The sequence below is a fragment of the Chiloscyllium punctatum genome, chromosome 28 (assembly GCF_047496795.1).
Source record: "Chiloscyllium punctatum isolate Juve2018m chromosome 28, sChiPun1.3, whole genome shotgun sequence".
Lineage (NCBI taxonomy): Eukaryota > Metazoa > Chordata > Chondrichthyes > Orectolobiformes > Hemiscylliidae > Chiloscyllium > Chiloscyllium punctatum.
The window spans coordinates 11,858,532-11,878,038 of NC_092766.1; the positions used below are offsets into that span (position 1 = coordinate 11,858,532).

Here is a 19,507-nt window from a genome sequence, read left to right on the forward strand (position 1 = left end):
ATCTGAAGTAATGAAGGCAAGTGTGCTACATGTGACACAAACTTTGAAGAATTATGTCCCGAACCCCTCAGTCTATCTGTTCTACAACACTACCCAGGGCCCTAATATTAATTGCATAACCCTTCCTCTTGTTTGTTTACTGAAATGCAATTTATCTAAATTAAACTTCATTTCCACTCCTCAGCCCATTGGTCCAATTGATCAAGATCGTGTAATCTTAGATAAACCTCATCACTGTTCACTCTACCACCAATCTTGGTCTCATTTGCAAACTTACCAACCATGTCTTCTATATTCTCATCTAAATCATTTAAAGAAATGACAAACACAAAATGGACCCAGCACAGGTCTCTGTGGAACTCTGTTGGTCAGAGGCCTCCAATCTGAAAAACAACTCTCCTTCACAACTCTCTGTCTCCTGCCATCAAGCCAATTTTGTATCCAATTGGCTAGCTCACTCTGAATCCCATTTGACTTTATGAACTTTACTAATTAGTCTACCATGTGGAATATCATCAAAGGCTTTACTAAAGTCCACGTAGACAATGTCTACCGCTCTGCCTCATCAATCTTCTTAACTTCCTCAAACAACTCAAACAAGTTTGTGAGATGCAATTTCCCTTGCAGAAAACCAAGCTGACTATCCCTAATCAATCCTTGCCCCTCCAAATGCATATAAATCTATTCTTTAAAATGGCGGTGCTCGCACCCGACATAGTGCACTAGTTGGAGGATGCTCAGGTGTGGAGTCTGTGTATATATTGGGTGTGGGCACTTGCACTCCCCTTTTGATTCTCTCAAAAAACTTCTCCTCTGGATTTGGTTGCACTTCAGTCCCATCTTTGGGCACCCGGTGCAGAGCGGGAAGGGTCGGACCTGCTCGTGGGCCTGGGGGCTCCTGGGCCTGGCCAAACTGGCCGTAAACAAGTCCAGGCAGAGGGCGGTGGAGAGGGTCGTTGGGGCTGACTGCCTGCCCCTCTTCCGCGGTCACATCAGAGCCTGGGTGTCTCTGGAGGAGGAGCATGCGGTGTCCACCAACACCCTGGAGTCGTTCAGGGAGAGGTGGGCGCCACAGGGAGTGGAGTGTATTATTTCCCCCTCCATCTCTATGTTGATTTAATCCCTACCCTCCCCTTCACTGTTTGATCACCCAGCATTGCCCTCTGCGACTTGCGTGTATCCTTTCTTCCAAGAGGTGATGCACAAATAAAGATTTACACACTTGTCTTTTACCGTGTCTGACACCTGCACACTCACGACCTGAGTGCGGGGGAAAAATAAGCACTACAGCTGTCAGACAGTAGTAAGAAAAAAAGAAATAAAAATCAAATCTTTCAGCATCGCTTTCAACAATTTACACGGCACTGAAGTCAGAATCATGTTGAAATTTAAAAGCATGTTTATTATATTGAGTTATTTAACAGATTGTCAATATCGACACATTTATAAAACTTTTTTAGAGGTATGCAAAATGACCTCAACCTTTATCAATGCATTTGCCAGTTCATTTTTTAACAAAATGAGCCTGTGTCTGTGCGGATCCCACTGTTCGTTGAACAGATTTAATTGGAAGCACTAGCTTTTGGAGCGCTGCTCCTGCATCAGGTGAAGGAGCAGGACCCCGAAGGCTAGTGCTGTTGGACTATAACCTGGTGTTGTGTGATTTTTAACTTTACACAGCCCCAGTCCAACATCGGTATCCCCAAAGCATGACTGTTGGTTGATGGAAGCTGTGAGATGCTTCACTCCCTCTTATGAAATCTTTCATGCCATTTCCCCATTCTAACACGAGAGGGTGGCATTGTACCACTTTCATTAAGATGGGTGTTGGACTGGGGTGGACCAAGTGCTCCCAAATAAACCTGTTGGGCGATGACCTGGTGCGGCGTGACGGTTCCCCCCCCCCTACTTTAATCAAGGCAGAGGCTTTGAACTTTATTCCTTCCCCTCTACAGCAATGTAAAAGCTCTCCTGCTGTAGCAGCCTGAGCTAACTTTCAACGGAAGAGCCACATGAACATGTTTTGAGTTGATGCAACGTTGACCACACATTGCACTTCTGTACGATATGGGAACAGAACGAACTGGAGCTACTCAACAGATGTGGCAGCATTTGTGGGGAGAGAAACTGAGTTAACGTTTCGAGTCTGGTATGATTTTGTGCGGGAGATATGGGATCGAATCCCATCACAGCAGGTGTGGATTCAGTTTTTAAAAAATCACTGGATTTTTAAAATTGGGGACCACGTTTGTCATTATAAAAAAACCCTGCTGATGTCTTTTAGCTAAAAAATAACAGGTTATAGTCCAACAGGTTTATTTGGAAGTATTCCCTCAATATCCTTTAGGGAAGGAAATCTACCTACATTCGATTCCAGACCCACAGCAATGGGGTCCAAGATTAGAGTGGTGCTGGAAAAGCACAGCAGGTCAGACAGCATCCGAGGAGCAGGAAGAGCTTCCAGATGAAGGGCCTTTGCCCGAAACGTCGATTTTCCTGCTTCTCGGATGCTGCCTGATACTGTGCTTCTCTAGCACCACTCTAACCTTGACTCTAATCTATTGCATCTACAGTACCCATTTCCACCCACAGCAATGGGGTTTGCTCTTAATTGGGAAATTGGGAATGGGCAATGGAAACCGGCCCAGCCAGCGATAACCACATCCCACTGAAGAATTATAAACAAGGGACCGAGCTCTGGAGCTTCCTTCTTCCCAGAGAATAATTTATTTTATTTACACATGCATTTTGCAAAAGCAACTGCAGTTAGAGGACCTGCTGGGAAAATAAAAGACTGAAATAGGTTGATAGTAACTCAAAGGAGAAAATCTGTCTTGTTGTGTCCTTAATGATTGCTTTGAGTATTAAACCAACAATACTTCAATCTCTGACCTCAAAAGGTCTCCGTGAGACACTAGTAAAGGTGAAAGGAGAGCTTTAGTGCTTGCTGGAAGTTTCATGGGCTCCAGGCTGATTTCCACAGGGCTGTGGCTTCCATTGCAAATCCTGACCCCCACCCGGATAGAATCCCAGATTTTCATCGGCGCCCTCCCTTTTTTTTCCTCTTCTCCAGTGCAGCAAATTCCAAGGAGGCATACAGAGGCCCACCGGGAGTCTGGGGAAAAAGGTCAAGATGCAAAGTGGTTACAACACAGGACCAATGATCCCACCTTGTCATTGAGTTTCAGCGAATGTCAGAGCATTCGGCCCGTCATTCCACTGCCAGTTCTGTCCAGTGACTACGCCCTCAGCACTAACCCTATGACAGTGGAGAGCTCTCCCAGCGCTGGTCATCTGATGGTGCCTGCGCCCTCAGCACTAACCGTCCAACAGTGATGTCTCCCTCAGCACTGACCCTTCGACAGCATTCCCTCCTTCAGTGCTGACCCTCCGACAGCATCCCCTCCCTCAGCACTTACCATCCAACAGTGCTGTCTCCCTTGGCACTGACCCTCCGACAGCAGCCCCTCCCTCAGCACTGACCATCCAACAGTGCTGTCTCCCTTAGCACTGACCCTCCGACAGCATCCCCCTCCCTCAGCACTGACCGTCCAACAATGCTGTCTCCCTTAGCACTGACCCTCCGACAGCATCCTCTCCCTCAGCACTGACCATCCAACAGTGCTGTCTCCCTTAGCACTGACCCTCTGATAGTGTCCTCTCCTCAGCAATGACCCTCTGACAGTGTCCTCTCCCTCAGCACTGACCATCCAACAGTGCTGTCTCCCTTAGCACTGACCCTCTGATAGTGTCCTCTCCTCAGCAATGACCCTCTGACAGTGTCCGCTCCTCAGCACTGACCGTCCAATAGTGCAGAGTCTTCTCAGTGCTGGTCCTCCGACAGCATCCCAACCCTCAGCACTGAGCCTCCGACAGTGCCTGCCCCCTCAGCACTGACCATCTGAGTGCCCACGTCCTGAGCATTGACCCGACGAAAGTGCCCACTGCCCCACCACTGACTCTTTGACAGTTCCTGCACCCGCAGCACTGACAATCTGACAGTGTCCACTCCCTCAGCACTGACCCTCGGACAGAGCCCATTTCCTCAGCACTGACCCTCTGACAGAGCCCACTCCCTCAGCACTGACCCTCTGACAGAGCCCATTCCCTCAGCGCTGCCCCTGTGACAGTGTGGCACTGTGAGGAGTGGAGAGGGAGGTTGAGCTCCAGGAGACACCCTCAGTCATAGCTCTTTGAAACTGCCAGAATTCTCAGTCTTCATTTTAAACCTCAATATTAACCAACATGGTTGGATGGAGGATGCTGTGTGGTCAGTCCCAGTGCAGAGTTAAAATGGTGACAGAGCAACAATGAGCTGGGAGTGGGACACAGACATTTGGAAATCCCCAGTCAACTCTGAGAGAGGCATCCTCTCCCAATCAGTAACCCCTCCTCTTGCTTATCAGACCTGGATAAGGCTAATGGAGTTATTTTGATTCCAGTTTCAGGGAGCTGTGAGATTTGTTAGTTATTCAGTTCCAGACTGGCCTGGTGTCATTTGGTTGAAATCTCCAACAGATTTTGAACTGATTATCCTCAACCATCTCACGCTTGTGAATTGGGACAATGCTTAGAATCAACTCACCTGGACTCCGTCTGGATGTGCCCGCCTTGCCTCTGTTTGGTGGCTCTTTCCTGTATGTTAATGGGTCAGATGTGAAAGGTAAATTAATCCCAGTCTGGGAAATCTAGGGCTAAATCGAGACAAAGTGCGCGCCAGTGATTTGTCAATGTACCAATTCCTCAGTGCACCCATGTCAATTAACTCACTCAATTATAGTTGCAAATTCCTAACGCCCTCACAGTATGGAAACAGACCCTTCAGTCTAACCAGTCCCTGCTGAACATAATCCCAAACTAAACTAGTCCCATCTGCCTGTGCACTTGGCCCATATCTCTCCAAACATTTCCTATCCATGTCCTTACCTATTATTTACTATCCATACGACTTAACTCTGTGACCTGCCTGCATTGCTCACAAGACAAACCTTTTCACGTGATAATAAATTTAATCCAATTTAATTCACTGCCTCTGGAAGTTCATTCCATACACGAACCACTGTCTGTGTAAAAAAAAAACAATTTCCCCTCATGCCTTTTTAAAATCTTTTTCCTCTTACCTTGAAAATGTGCCCCCTAGTCTTGAAATCCCCACTCGAGGGAAAAGACACCCGTCATTCACCTTATCTCGGTCCCTCATGATATTACAAACCTTTATAAAGTCATCCGTCAACTTCCTACACTCCAGTGAGAAAGCTCCCAGCTTATCCAACCTTTCCTTACAATCCGCCAATCCCGGCAGCAGTCTGGTAAATCTCTTCTGAACCCTCTCCCAGTTTAATGATATCCTTCCTATGACAGGGCAACCAGAATTGGACCGAGTACTCCAGATGAGGCCTCACCAATGTCCTGTACAACCTCAACATGATGTTCCAACCTCGAAACTCAAAGATCTGAGCAATGAAGGCAAGTGTGTGAAACACCTTCTTGACCAGCCTGTCAACATGTGACACAAACTTCAAAGAATTATGTGTCTGCACCCCTAGGCATCTCTGCTCTACAACACTATCCAAGGCCTTCCATTTAATTGTATAATCCTGCCCCTGTTTGTTTTACCAAAATGCAATACCAGACATTTATCCAAATTAAACTCCATCTTCCACTCCTCAGCACACTGATCCAATTGATCAAGAACTCTTTGTCATTTTCAATAACTTTCTTCACTGTCCACTATGCCACCAATCTTGGTGTCAACTGCAAACTTCCTAACGATGCTTCCTATATTATCATCTAAATCATTTTTATAAATGACAAACAGAAGTGGACCCAGTACCAATCCCTGTGGAACACTGCAGGTCACAGTCCTCCACTCTGAAAAACAAATCTCCATCATTCCTCTCTGTCTCCTGCTGTCAAGCCAATTTTGTACTCCATTGGCAAGCTCACCCTGAATCCTATGCAATCTAACTTCACTAATTAATACACCATACAGAACTGTGTCAAACACTTCAGTAACATTGAAGTAAACCACATCTACCGCTCTGCCCTCATCAATCTTCTCGATCACTTGTTACAAAGCTGGTTTTGTTTTTTGAAATGTTGTTCCTTTTCTCAAGGATGCTATGTCCTTGGTTTTTTTTTCTCCCTAGAGGAGTAATAAACTGCTGTTCTTTGTGTTTCATTGTGTAATTTTGTGAATAAATGTTTGTCTGTTTTTAACCTGGTAGTTAACCTCGCTAGCTTACGCTGGGTAATTTTCACTGGACACTTAATGAAACAAATTGCAAAGTTGTGGTCTTGGCTGCTTGCTTAAGAATGTTTTGAGTGGTTTGGCCTAGTCTATAACACACTTCCTCAAAAACTGCATCAAGTGTACGGGATACAATTTCCCTAGAACAAAACTATGGCTGGTATTCATAAATGCATAATTTCAGGATCACCTCCAACAATTTACCCACCGCTGAAGTCAAATTCACAGGTCCTCATACCTCTTCGTAAACAAAGGCAGAGCATTAGCCTACCTCCAGTCATTCGGCACCTCAAGCGTATTTATAGATGACATAAAAATTTCTGTAAGAGTCCCCGCTATTTCCTCAATAACTTCCCTCAAAGTCCTGGGATACACTTGATCAGGTCCCAGAGACTTATCCACCTTTATATTTTCTAAGGTCTCGAGCACTCCTTCTTCTATGATGTGACCTAGTTTCAACACACCAATATTTATTTCTCTAGCCTCCATTTCTTTCTCTACAGTAAAAAACTGACATGAAATATTCATTTAATATTGCTCCCTTCACAGAAACCCTACACAGTGGAAAAAGACCCTTCAGCCCAACAAGTCCACAATGACCCTCAAGAGTATCCCACCTAGATCCATTCCCCGAGCTTATCACTCTACATTTACCCTGACTGATCTTTCTAACCCATACATCCCTGAACACAATGGACAATTTAGCATAGCCAATTCACCTAACTTACACATCTTTGGACTCTGGGAGGAAACTGGAGCATCCAGAGACAACCCACGCAGACACGGGGAGAATGTACAAACTCCACACTGACAGTCGCCCGAGGGTAGAGTTGAAAGGGTCGCTGGTGTCGTGAGGCAGCAGTGTTAATCACTGAGCCACCGTGCCACCCCAAAGCGTACGCCCACACAGGGACTCTTGAGGTGCAAGAGAAAGATGCCCTCTTTGATCTTTAATGCGTCTACTCTATAGAAATATCTGCTGAAAACAGTACATCCCCCCATATTCAGCAATATCATCTCAATACAGTAATCTAACTTCAATACTCCAACATTCTCTCAACTCAGCAATATCCCCCAACTACTCCAATATTCCCTCAACGCAGCAATATTCTTTCAAAACACCACTGTTCCCTCAAAACTCCAATATACCCTGAATTCTCAAATATTCCCTCCACACAGCAATGTTCCCTGAATATCCCAATAGTCTCGCATTCCACCAATAGTGTCATAACACTCCAATGGTCCCTCACAATAACAGTATCTCCTCAGTCCATCAATATTCTCAATATTCCAGCATTTTATCAATGCACCAATATTCCATCAAGAAAACATTATTTCCCCAAAACTCCAACATTCCCCCAGTCCTCCAATATTCTCTCGATACCTCAACGTTGCCTCAATACTCTAATAGTTTCACAATAGACCAATACTCCAGTATCCCCTCAATATTTGAATATTCTCTTAATGTCCCAATTATTCCTCAACACTCCAATATTCTCCGAATGCACCAATTCTTCCACAATGCTGTAATAGTCCCTCAATGTTTTAAAATTCCCTAAGTGCTACAATGCTGATCCCATTTTAGTCTCAACCCCACATGCCTTTTCACTCCCTACAAGTTTTCAAGTCGTCACTAATGAAAGAAAATGTTTATCTCCTCCTTAGATTTATTCAGTGTCCCAGCATCCACCGCGCTCTGGCGTAGTGAATTTCACAGATTCACTACCTTCGGAGAGAAGTAAATCTTCCTCATCTCTGTTTTAAATCTGCCATTTCTGAGTCTAAAGCTATGATTACTTGTTCTAACTTGCCCCACAAAGTGAAACATCCTCTACACATCCCCTTTAGCATTTTATATACTTCAATGAGATCTCCTCTCATTTTTCTGAACTCCAGTAACTATAAGCCTGAACTGCTCACTATCTCTTCATAATACAAGTCCTTCATCGCTGGAATTGATTAAATTAGCAATTATTACTACATATTAATTAAGCATGACATTATTGCTGGTATTAATAGATGGATATCATGTTACCATTGTTATTAAAACATACATATATAACATTTCTGCTGGTTAATTGTACTTATAATGTTATTGCTGGTAGGTGTAATTAACGGTAGCATTAATAAATATAATGTTACTGCTGGTAATGAAAATAAATATCACATTACCGCTGATTTCACAAATAACTACAATGATACTGTTGGTATTTATAAATAAATGCAGGATTGTTGCTTGCATTTATAATTACTGCTCGTATTAAAAAGTAAGTACAATGTTGCTGCATCTATTTATGAATACGTATTATATTACTGCCGGCATTTATAAATACACATGATATTGCTGCCGATATTCAAAAATACATACAATGCATTTAGAAACAGAAACAGTATCATTTATTGTTTATGAATACAAACAGTAATGTTATATTTATAAATGCATTGTATGTAATGTTGAATATCAACAGCCTTATCATATGTGTTTATAAATGCTGGCAGTAATATAATATGTATTCATAAACAGAAGCAGTATCATTTATTGTTGATGAATACATATTATATTGTTGCTGTAATATTCCTATGAATAAACATAACAGCTAGATTTTATAGATAAATATAATGATGCTTTTATTTCGAAACAAATATAACATTACTGTTTGTATTTATAATCAATTACAATGTTACTGCATGCACTTACAAATAAATATAACATTACTGCTGGTATTTATAATAAATGTAATGTTACTGCATAAATTTATGAATATATATATCATTATTGCTTGTATTTATAATTAAATACTATGTTACTGCATAGATTTATAAATAACTATAACATGACCGCTAATGTTTATAGATACATATGATATTGCTGCAATATAAATTTAATATTACTGCTTGGGTTTATAAATATAACATTAGTGTTGATATGTAACATTACTGCTGTTTTTATAAACGAATGTAATATTACTGTTTGCATTTATAAATAAATATAATGTTACTGCTGAAACTTTTAAATAATATAATGCAGCTGCTGGGATTTTTAATTCAATGTAATATTACTGCTAGCATTTATATATAAACGTAATATAAATAAATATGATGTTACTGATAGAATAAATAATAAATATAATGTTAGTGCTTGCATTTCTAAATAAACTTAAATTATACTGTTGATATTTATAAATAAATACATTACAGCGGGTGGCATAACTAGACATAATGTTATTGCTATTGCTAATGGGCTAATGATTTGAGTGACCAACAGATAAGAGAGACGTTGCAAAAATAGTTTATTAGCGGGGAATGCACTCACTGATCTTCCGTATTATTTTCCCCATTTAGTGTTACTAAATATTAATTAAATATGACATTATAGCTGGATTTAATTGATGAGTATAATGTTATCACAGTTATTAATACATTCATATCTAACATTGCTGCTGTTTAATTCTAATTATAAAATTATTGCTGATATTCACTAATAACTCGCATTAATAAATATTTATAATCAATATCACATCTCACAAATAGCTACAATGAAACTGTTGGTATTTATCAATAAATGTCGGATTGTTGCTGTATTTATAATTACTGCTGGTATTAAAAGATAAATACTGCTTCTATTGCTCCAAGATTTCAGGCTCACTCACCAGATGGTCGCTGGCCCTTTCCCCCGTTTTGCGACATCTCTGTCAAGCGAAAACTGCGAGGGAGGGCAAAAGACGAAAGAAAAAAAGCGAAGTTTATTCACGTACATCAGCACTCGAGCACCAGAAATAGCCGAACGGTCTCAGGGTCAATCTGGGAAGGTCGTGGAGGAATTTGCAATCGGGGTTGGGGGCTTTCAGATGGTGAACAAATGGTTCAGGTACTCACTTTTCCCCGTGTGTATTCCCGCCTTTCCCTGTGGGAACAAGAGCGAGACAAAACTGGGAATTAGCAACGGAGAGCAGGCGGGGGGGGGGGGGGGGGGGGTGGGGGAGGGGGGTGGAGGAGGGACAGGCGATAAGATTTGATTCTCACCTGATCTGCCTCTTCTGCAAATCCAAATGATCAGAAGGACCATCAGGAATGCCACCACCGCCGAGGCTGCAGTCACATAAGGGAAGGCCTGGTTGCACCATTCTGAGGGCAAAGAGAACGCATTAGTCATAGGGTCATAGAGACGGACAGCAAGGAAACAGACCCTTCGGTCCAACCCGTCCATGCTGACCAGATATCCCAACCCAGTCTCGTCCCACCTGCCAGTACCCGGCCCATATCCCTCCAAACCCTTCCTATTCATGTACCCATCTAAATGCCTCTGAAATGTTGCAATTGTACCAGCCTCCACCACTTCCTCTGGCAGCTCATTCCATACACGTACCCCCCTCTGCGTGAAAAAGTTGCCCCTTAGGTCTCTTTTATATCTTTCCCCCTCTCACCCTAAACCTATACCCCTCTAGCTCTGGACTCCCCCACCCCAGGGAAATGACTTTGTCTATTTACCCTATCCATGCCCCTCATAATTTTGTAAACCTCTATAAGGTCACCCCTCAGCCTCTGGCGCTCCAGGGAAAACAGCCCCGGCTTGTTCAGCCTCTCCCTCTCCATCCTTGTAAATCTTTTCTGAACCCTTTCAAGTGTCACAACATCTTTCCGATAGGAAGCAGACCAGAACTGCACCCAATATTCCAACAGTGACCTAATCAATGTCCTGTACAGCCGCAACAGTCAGTTCATTGTAATCCCGGATTACATGAGGCAATCTTGACCCCTTCCGAATTGGGATTGGTTGGAGGTGGGGCGGATGGTCTGTAATGGAGAGGAGGAAGGGTTGGTGAAGCTGCTTAAATTGTACAATAAAACAGCCTGAATGTGACCAGCACAGCGCTGATGCTAGGTAGATGAAGCGCAGAATGAGGCCATTCTTCCCGGAGTGCCCCGACTAGCTCCTTCACAGGGAAACGTCTCCTCTCCGAGTCAGTTCCCCCTTCCCCACACATTCCCTCCTTTAATCCTCTGGGCTATTGAGGAGAACTATCCCAGTTTCTTCCAATCTTTCTCACTCTCTCTCTCTGCATGAATCAAAGTTCCCTTATTCCAGCCTTCCGCAACCCCGGTCTGTTCTTGTGAAAAACCAGCTTCCACATCCCCACCTCCCCCCTCCCCCCTCCCCTCTCCCCGCGTTCACGCCCTCCCCCGACTCTTGCTCCTTCCCTACAGAGTGGCACCCCAGAGCTCCTCAAATATCGGTCAGCCACAGGATCTTATACATCTCGGTAGATGGAGGGACAGGGAACTTTGAGGGAGCGGGGTGGACTTGGATAGGGGGAGCGGGCAATGTGGAAAAAAGTCTGAGGTTATGCACTTTGATCAGAAGTTAAATCTTGAGAGGTTGACTTCAAGATTCCCAGAAGGTTAACATGCAGGTTTCAGATGGCAGTTAGGAAGACAAATGCAACGTTAGCGTTCATTTCAAGAGGGCAAGAGGACAAGAGCAGAGATGTACTGCTAAGGGTGACCGAGGCGCTGCTCAGAGCACATTAGGAAGATTACCAAGTTTTGCGCTCCCTGTCGCCAGAAGGATGTTTTGGCGTTGGAGAGACTCCACAGGGGGTGAGGAGCTTGTCATATGAGGAACATGATGTGGAGCTGCTAGCGTTGGACTGTGGGGGACAAAGTTAAAAATGACAGAACACCACGTTATAGTCCAACAGGTTTATTTGGAAGCACTAGCTTTCAGTGCGTTGCTCCCTCATTTGGGAGCTGTGGAGCAGGATTATAAGACACAGAATTTATCACAAAAGATCTAAATGTCATGCAGCTGAAATGATATATTGAACAAATATAGATTTCTGTAAAGTCTTTCATCTTTTAGAATGGGTTGCAGGTTTCAGTTCATTAAAAATATAAATCCCAGATCTTAGAGTCATAGAGATGTACAGCATGGAAACAGACCCTTTGGTCCAACCTGTCCACGCCGATCAGATATCCCAACTCAATCTAGTCCCACCTGCCAGCACACCGCCCATATCTCTCCTTTCTTTAAGCCCTTAAGATCGCTCGAGAATGTGACATAATAGAAATTCTGGGATTTACGGCACGGTGGCTCAGTGGTTAGCACTGCTGCCTCACAGCACCAGGGCCCCAGGTTTGATTCCAGCCTCGGGTGACTGTCTGTGTGGGGTTTGCACATTCTCTCTGTGTCTGCGTGGGTTTCCTCCCACAGTCCAAAAATGTGCAGGTTAGGGTGGATTGGCTGTGGGAAATTGTCCCACAGTGTCCAGGGATGTGCAGGTTAGGGTGGATTAGAAGTGGGAAATTGTCCCGTAGCGCCCAGGGATGTGCAGGTTAGGGTGGATTGGCCATGGGAAATTGTTCCATAGCGCCCAGGGAAGTGCAGGTTAGGGTGAATTGGCCATGGGAAATTGTCCCATAGTGCCCATGGATGTGCAGGTTAGGGTGGATTGGCCGTGGGAAATTGTCCCACAGTGCCCAGGGATGTGCAGGTTAGGGTGGAATGGCCGTGGGAAATTGTCCCATAGTGCCCAGGGATGTGCAGGTTAGGGTGGATTGGCCGTGGGAAATTGTCCCATAGTGCCCATGGATGTGCAGGTTAGGGTGGATTGGCCGTTGGAAATTGTCCCATAGTGCCCAGGGATGTGCAGGTGATGGTGAATTGGCCATGGGAAATTGTCCCATAGCGCCCAGGGATGTGCAGGTTAGGGTGGATTGGCCGTTGGAAAATTGTCCCATAGTGCCCAGGGATGTGCAGGTTAGGGTGGATTGGCCATGGGAAATTGTCCCATAGTGCCCATGGATGTGCAGGTTAGGGTGGATTGGCCGTGGGAAATTGTTCCATAGTGCCCATGGATGTGCAGGTTAGGGTGGATTGGCCATGGGAAATTGTCCCATAGTGCCCATGGATGTGCAGGTTAGGGTGGATTGGCTGTGAGGCCTGGATAGAGTGTATGTGGAGAAGATGTTCCCACTCGGAGGACACACAAAGACCCGAGGGCACAGCCTCAGGGTGAGGAGATGACCCTTTAGAACTGAGATGTGGTGGAATTTCTTCAGCCAGAGGGTAGGCTAATCCGTGGAATTCATTGCCACAGAGAGTTGTGCAAACCAGGCCCTTGCGTGTAATTAACACAGGGATAGATAGGCTTTTGATTGTTAAGGGGATCAAGGGTTACAGGGAGAATGCGTTCGAGAAACATATCAGCCATGATCGAATAGCAAGCCAGGCTTAATGGGACAAATGGCCTAATTCTACCCCTACATCTTATCGTTTAGCCGCACCCCCGCCCCCCCCCCCCCCTCCCCATCCCCGCTCTGTCATTGTCAAATCTTCAACTACTGTTACAGGGTTCTTGGGATGTGTGTGTGTGTGTGTGTGTATGTGTGTGTGTGTGTGTGTGTCGGTGTGTGTGTGCTGTGTGTGTGTGTGTCGGTGTGTGTGTGTGTCGGTGTGTGTGTCTGTGTATGTGTGTGTGTGTGTCGGTGTATGTGCGTGTGTGTGTGTGTCGCTGTGTGTCTTTTGATGTCTTTTTGGATACGCCATTTTACTTTCTCCAGCTCCCCAAAAGAGACGTGTCAATGATTGCTTCAGATTGGATTAGATTACTTGCAGTGTGAAAACAGGCTCTTCGGCCCAACAAGCCCACACTGACCCTCCGAAGAGCAACCCACCCAGACCCATTCCCCTACATTTACCCCTACATCTAAAACTATGGATAATTTAGCGTGGCCAATTCACCTAACCTGCACATTTTCGGAGGAAACCAGAGCACCCAGAGGGAATCCACGCAGACACGGGGAGAACATGCCAACTCCACTCAGACAGTCGCCCGAGGTGGGAATTGAACTCGGGTTTCTGGCGCTGTGAGGCAGCAGTGCTAACCACTTCAGAGTATACTTTCTGCTCTAACTCTAACCCTTACCTTCACCATAATCCGAACAGTAACCCTAATCCTACATCTAAACGTAAAATTAACTGTAAACCTAGCCCTAAATCCAATCTTAACCAGACGGGTTGGACCGAAGGGTCTGTTTCCATGCTGTACATCTCTATGACTCTATAACTAAACCCTAACCCGAACCCCGAGATTAACCCTAGCCCTAATCCTGACTCTATTCCGAATCCTAATCCTAACTATTAGCTCAATCCTACGCCCAATCCAAACCGAACTCTACTTACTTTGAATGATAACTCAAATCCGAACCCGACCCTAATCTTAATCATAACCCTGAACCTAGCCCAAACTCTAATTCTAACATCAACCTTAACCCTAACCCCATTTATATAGAAGAAATCAGTTTTTTTCAGCATCTCCTCCAACCGTCAAATCTCTGGGCCCTCAGGCGACCCTGTAGGCTTAGTGATGGCGATATCTTAAGCTTCTAACTCTCCATTTTCAGCATGACTTCACGCTCAGAGGTTTACCCAGGATAAAAGGTTCACACTGAACCTCGAAACTAGAACGGATTTTTCGTCAGGACATTGCAGAAAGAGAAGGGGAGAGTCATAGAGATGTACAGCATGGAAACAGACCCTTCGGTCCAACCTGTCCATGCTGACCAGATATCCCAACCCAATCTAGTCCCACCTGCCAGCACTGGGCCCATATCCCTCCAAACCCTTCCTATTCATATACCCATCCAAGTGCCTCTTAAATGTTGCAATTGTACCAGCCTCCACCACATCCTCTGGCAGCTCATTCCACACGCGTACCACCCTCTGCGTGAAAAAGTTGCCCCTTAGGTCTCTTTTATATTATTCCCCTCTCACCCTAAACCTATGCCCCTCTAGTTCTGGACTCCCCGTCCCCAGGGATAAGACTTTGCCTATTTATCCTATCCATGCCTCTCATAATTTTGTAAACCTCTATGAGGTCACCCCTCAGCCTCCGACGCTCCAGGGAAAATAGCCCCACCCTGTTCAGCCTCTCCCTATAGCTCAGATCCTCCAACCCTGTCAACATCCTTGTAAATCTTTGCTGAACCGTTTCAAGTTTCACAACATATTTCTGATAGGAAGGAGACCAGAATTGCACGCAATATTCCAACAGTGGCGTAACCAATGTCCTGTACAGCCGCAACATGACCTCCCAACTCCTGTACTAAATACTCTGACCAATAAAGGAAAGCATACCAAACGCCGCTTTCACTATCCTATCTACCTGCGACCCCACTTTCAAGGAGCTATGAACCTGCACTCCAAGGTCTCTTCATTCAGCAACACTCCCTCGGACCTTACCACGAAGTGTATAAGTCCTGTGAAGATTTGCTTTCCCAAAATGCGGCATCTCGCATTTATCTGAATTAAACTCCATCTGCCACTTCTCAACCTATTGGCCCATCTGGTCAAGATCCTGTTGTAATCTGAGGTAACCCTCTTTGCTGTCCACTACACCTCCAATTTTAGTGTTATCTGCAAATTTACTAACTGTGCCTCGCTTCCAGTCTGAAAATCAACCCTCCAACACCACCCTCTATCTTCTACCTTTGAGCCAGTTCTGTAACCAAATGACTAGTTCTCCCAGTATTCCATGAGATCTAACCTTGCTAATCAGTCTCCCATGGGGAATCTTGTCAAACGCCTTACTGAAGTCCATATCGATCACATCTACTGCTCTGCCCTCATCAATCCTCTTTGTTACTTACTCAGAAAATCCAATCAAGTTTGAGAGACATGATTTCCCATGCACAAAGCAATGTTGACTATCCTGAATCTGTCCTTGCCTTTCCAAATCCTGTCCCTCAGGATTCCTTCTAACAACTTGCCCATCACCGAGGTCAGGCTCACCAGTCTATAGTTCCCTGGCTTGTCTTTACTGACCTTCATAAACGGTGGGACCACGTTTGCCAACCTCCAGTCTTCCGGCACTTCACCTGTGACTATCGATGATACAAATATCTCAGAAAGAGAAGCAACAATCACTTATCTAGCTTCCAACAGAGTCCTCGGTTCCTGGGGAATTATCCACTTTTAACCATTTCAAGACATCCAGCACTTCCTCCTCTTTAATCTGGACATTTTGCAAGATGTCACCATGTATTTTCCTACAGTCTATATCTTCCATATCCTTTTCCACAGTAAATACTGATGCAAAATATTCATTTAGTATCTCCCCCATTTTCTGTGGCTCCGCACAAAGACCGCCTTTCTGATCTTTGAGGGGCCCTATACTCTCCCTAGTTACCCTTTTGTCCTTAATGTATTTGTAAAAAACCTTTGGATTTTCCGTAATTCTATTTGCCAAAGCTATCTCATGTCCCCGTTTTTCCCTCCTGATTTCCTTCTTAAGTATACTCCTGCTTTGATTCCAATCCAAGGTATCCCAAGGGAAATCAAACTGTGAATTCAGGGCCACAAGTTGCACGGCTGTGGGGTCGGGTCTTCAAAGAGCTGACGCTAAATGTGACGGGCTGAATAGCCTCTTTCTATGTTGCATTGGTCTCTGATTCAAAGATGTTATGCAGACATGGTTGATGACCCGAGGAACTGTTCAGAAGAACAAGTCCCCATCAGCAGCAATGAACAATATTAAATTACCTTAACACTTAAATGGATTGGTCTCAGTATTTGACCGTCTCGTTCACTCCCACTCCCACAAACTCATTCACACGAACACACACTCACTCACGAATTCTCACAGTCTAATTCTCATACGCTTGCAAAACCACACTAACTCAAATGTACTCTAACTCACTCACTCACTATCCCACGCATTCAATAATTCTCATACACTCACTAACTCACGCTCAACGAACTCTCACGCACTCACAAACACACTCACGCAATCACTAACTCACACTCACTCCCTAACTCACTAATACACACTCTTATAATGTAGATATCTGTACGTTTTTACACATATTCATGCATGTAGAAATACATATACTCACATATACCCACAGAGACGCATAAACAAGCATATATAGCTTTGCATGCACGTGCATATATGCCCACAAGCATATATGCACTGAAATACATAAGCTTATACACACATATAAACTAATATATGTATGTATACAGACATAAAAGCATGGACTTACACATATACTCATATGTAGTTACATGTACATACATATTTACACACAAACATATCTACATATAAACACAAACATATATACACAAGCTGTTCTGAAGAAGGGTCCCACCAAATTCGAATCTTTAACTGTATTTCTCTGTCGACGGATGCTGTCAGACCTGTTGAGTTTCTCCCGCGCTTTCTATTTGTTACTATATACACATTCTACACATAAATAGATGCATATGCACAGGTCTATATGCTTAGGTCTTGGTAAATACTCAGATATCAATACATGCTCATTCCTCGTGTGCACACGAACATGCAAATCCATTTGCACTCGAACATACGAAGACTCAGACTTACAAACACAGACATGCACACACAGGTACACATTCAGATGTATATGGACAGATCCATGGCACTTTGGTAATAGTGTGAACTCAGATATCGACAACCATACATATCTAATATGCACACAAACACATTTACATGCAAATATGTACACACGTTTCCTTTAAATTCAGAGGCACATCTGTATGAACATTTTCTTTTCCACGCGCACATTAATTCATAAACCCATCTCTAAACCTTTAACTGATGGAAGTATTTCACTGGCGACTGAGATTTTAGAAACCGGGGTGTCTATAAACGCTCACTGGGCATCTCAATAACTCACCTGCCTTTGCTGCCGCCGGTTCAGTGTAGGACACACTCTTTGTCAGGACCTTCTCTCCCAGTTGAACAACACAAGAACACAGAGCGCCGCTTGTCCACTGTTCCCTCGTCACCACGACCTGACTCGTGATGTTCCAGGTGCCGTCCGGCTTCCTCGTCCCGAGATCGCTCGCCCCCTGGGTCACCTCGCCGGAAATATTCCAGAAAATGACAATCTCCTTGGAAGAGACCCCGCTGACTAGACACACCAAGGGGACGGGGTCCATCTTGGCAGAGACAGACGGCGGGAGGAAGACGAGGACGGACGCCTTGTCAGTGAAACTGTCTGGACAGAGATTGGGACAGGGTTAACGAAAAATGAACGGAAAATCAAAATTGTGTGGACGGTTAGGATTGGTTTTGGTGTGTCTCTTACCTCCAACAAGCAGTTTGGGTCCCAACTGGAGAGGAGCATAGCCATCCCTATCAGCACAGTAGTAGGTCCCAGAGTCCTTGACCTGGACATCACGGATTTCCAATAGCAGCACACGCTCGCTGTCACCTTTTTTTGAAATAAATTTACAATCGGACTCCTTGCAGTTGGTGGTGTCTATTGCTACTGGGGCTTCACCCACAGTCTGTTTGTACCAGAAATAGCTAATAACCAGCCCCACAGGATAGTTGAGCTGGCACTCCAATTTGACCGTCTCGCCTAATTTTGCCGTCTTGGCGAAGGACCCCTGAAGCCCAGCGAGCTGGGAATCTGCAACTGAAGAGATAAAAGTGACATTAAAAGAGATTATTGAGAGGTGGGAGCGAACCCCCTTCGATCACTGTCCATTTGGGAGAGGCGCCTCTTCATTGTCTACCGTGACTCCAGTTACCCTTCCCCTTACTATCGTCTACATGAGCCCTGCGACTGGGGAGATTCTCACTGGGCATGATCGAAATCCTTTCCACCTTTGGATGCGTGGTGGGAGGGGAGAGGGTGGGAAGAGGGAGTTGGGGGGAGGTGGAGATGAGTCGGGCTCCCACTTTCCCGTCGAGGTTTTTCAAATTTCCTCCCACTCACCATAAAGAGTCAAGAGTTGGACCAGGAGAATCGGGAAGAAGACTCCTTTGGTCATTTTTGTGTTGGGATGTGGAGAATTCTCCCCCCCCCCCCCCAACTTCGCTGCTTTGTGTGTGTGTGTGTGTGTGTAATGTGTGGCTGGGAAAGAGTCAGCTGGCTGCGTTGACCTCAGCACCGGGCCAGCCTCGCCGCTTCTGCGATCCGTTGGGTTGGAAAGTATGACAAGGTCTGTGGGTGAGCTGCGCCACTCGGCCAGAGGGCGGTGTGTGCGTCATTGCGGTCATGCAGGGCCAATGGTTATAAATAAAAGCGTGGTCCTTCACTGGGCGCCGGTGGCACGGGCAGAACGCGGGTAAATAAGTAGTCAATGTCCTGCAAAAGGGCATTATTACCACTCCCTAATTGTCTTATTGAACCGCTGCAATTCTTGTAGGTTCTGTGAGGAGCACTCAACACACTGCTAGGGAGAGAGTTTCAGCGTTATAGGGATGTTAGGAACACGCAAAGTGC

The 19,507-nt window shown here is 44.8% G+C and overlaps 1 protein-coding gene across 1 annotated transcript; it reads right to left on the minus strand.

Moving 5' to 3' along the window:
- Positions 1-2,464: 2,464 nt before the first annotated feature.
- LOC140453815 (butyrophilin-like protein 1) lies at positions 2,465-19,057 on the minus strand. The gene is made up of 8 exons (XM_072548706.1): positions 18,998-19,057; positions 18,362-18,694; positions 17,948-18,271; positions 10,274-10,375; positions 10,127-10,154; positions 9,901-9,953; positions 4,586-4,635; positions 2,465-3,115 (listed from the first exon to the last, which is right to left on the minus strand). Exons 1-8 carry the CDS (start codon positions 19,050-19,052, stop codon positions 3,038-3,040), a joined length of 1,023 nt encoding a protein of 340 aa, XP_072404807.1. The 5' UTR covers positions 19,053-19,057; the 3' UTR covers positions 2,465-3,037.
- Positions 19,058-19,507: the final 450 nt, after the last annotated feature.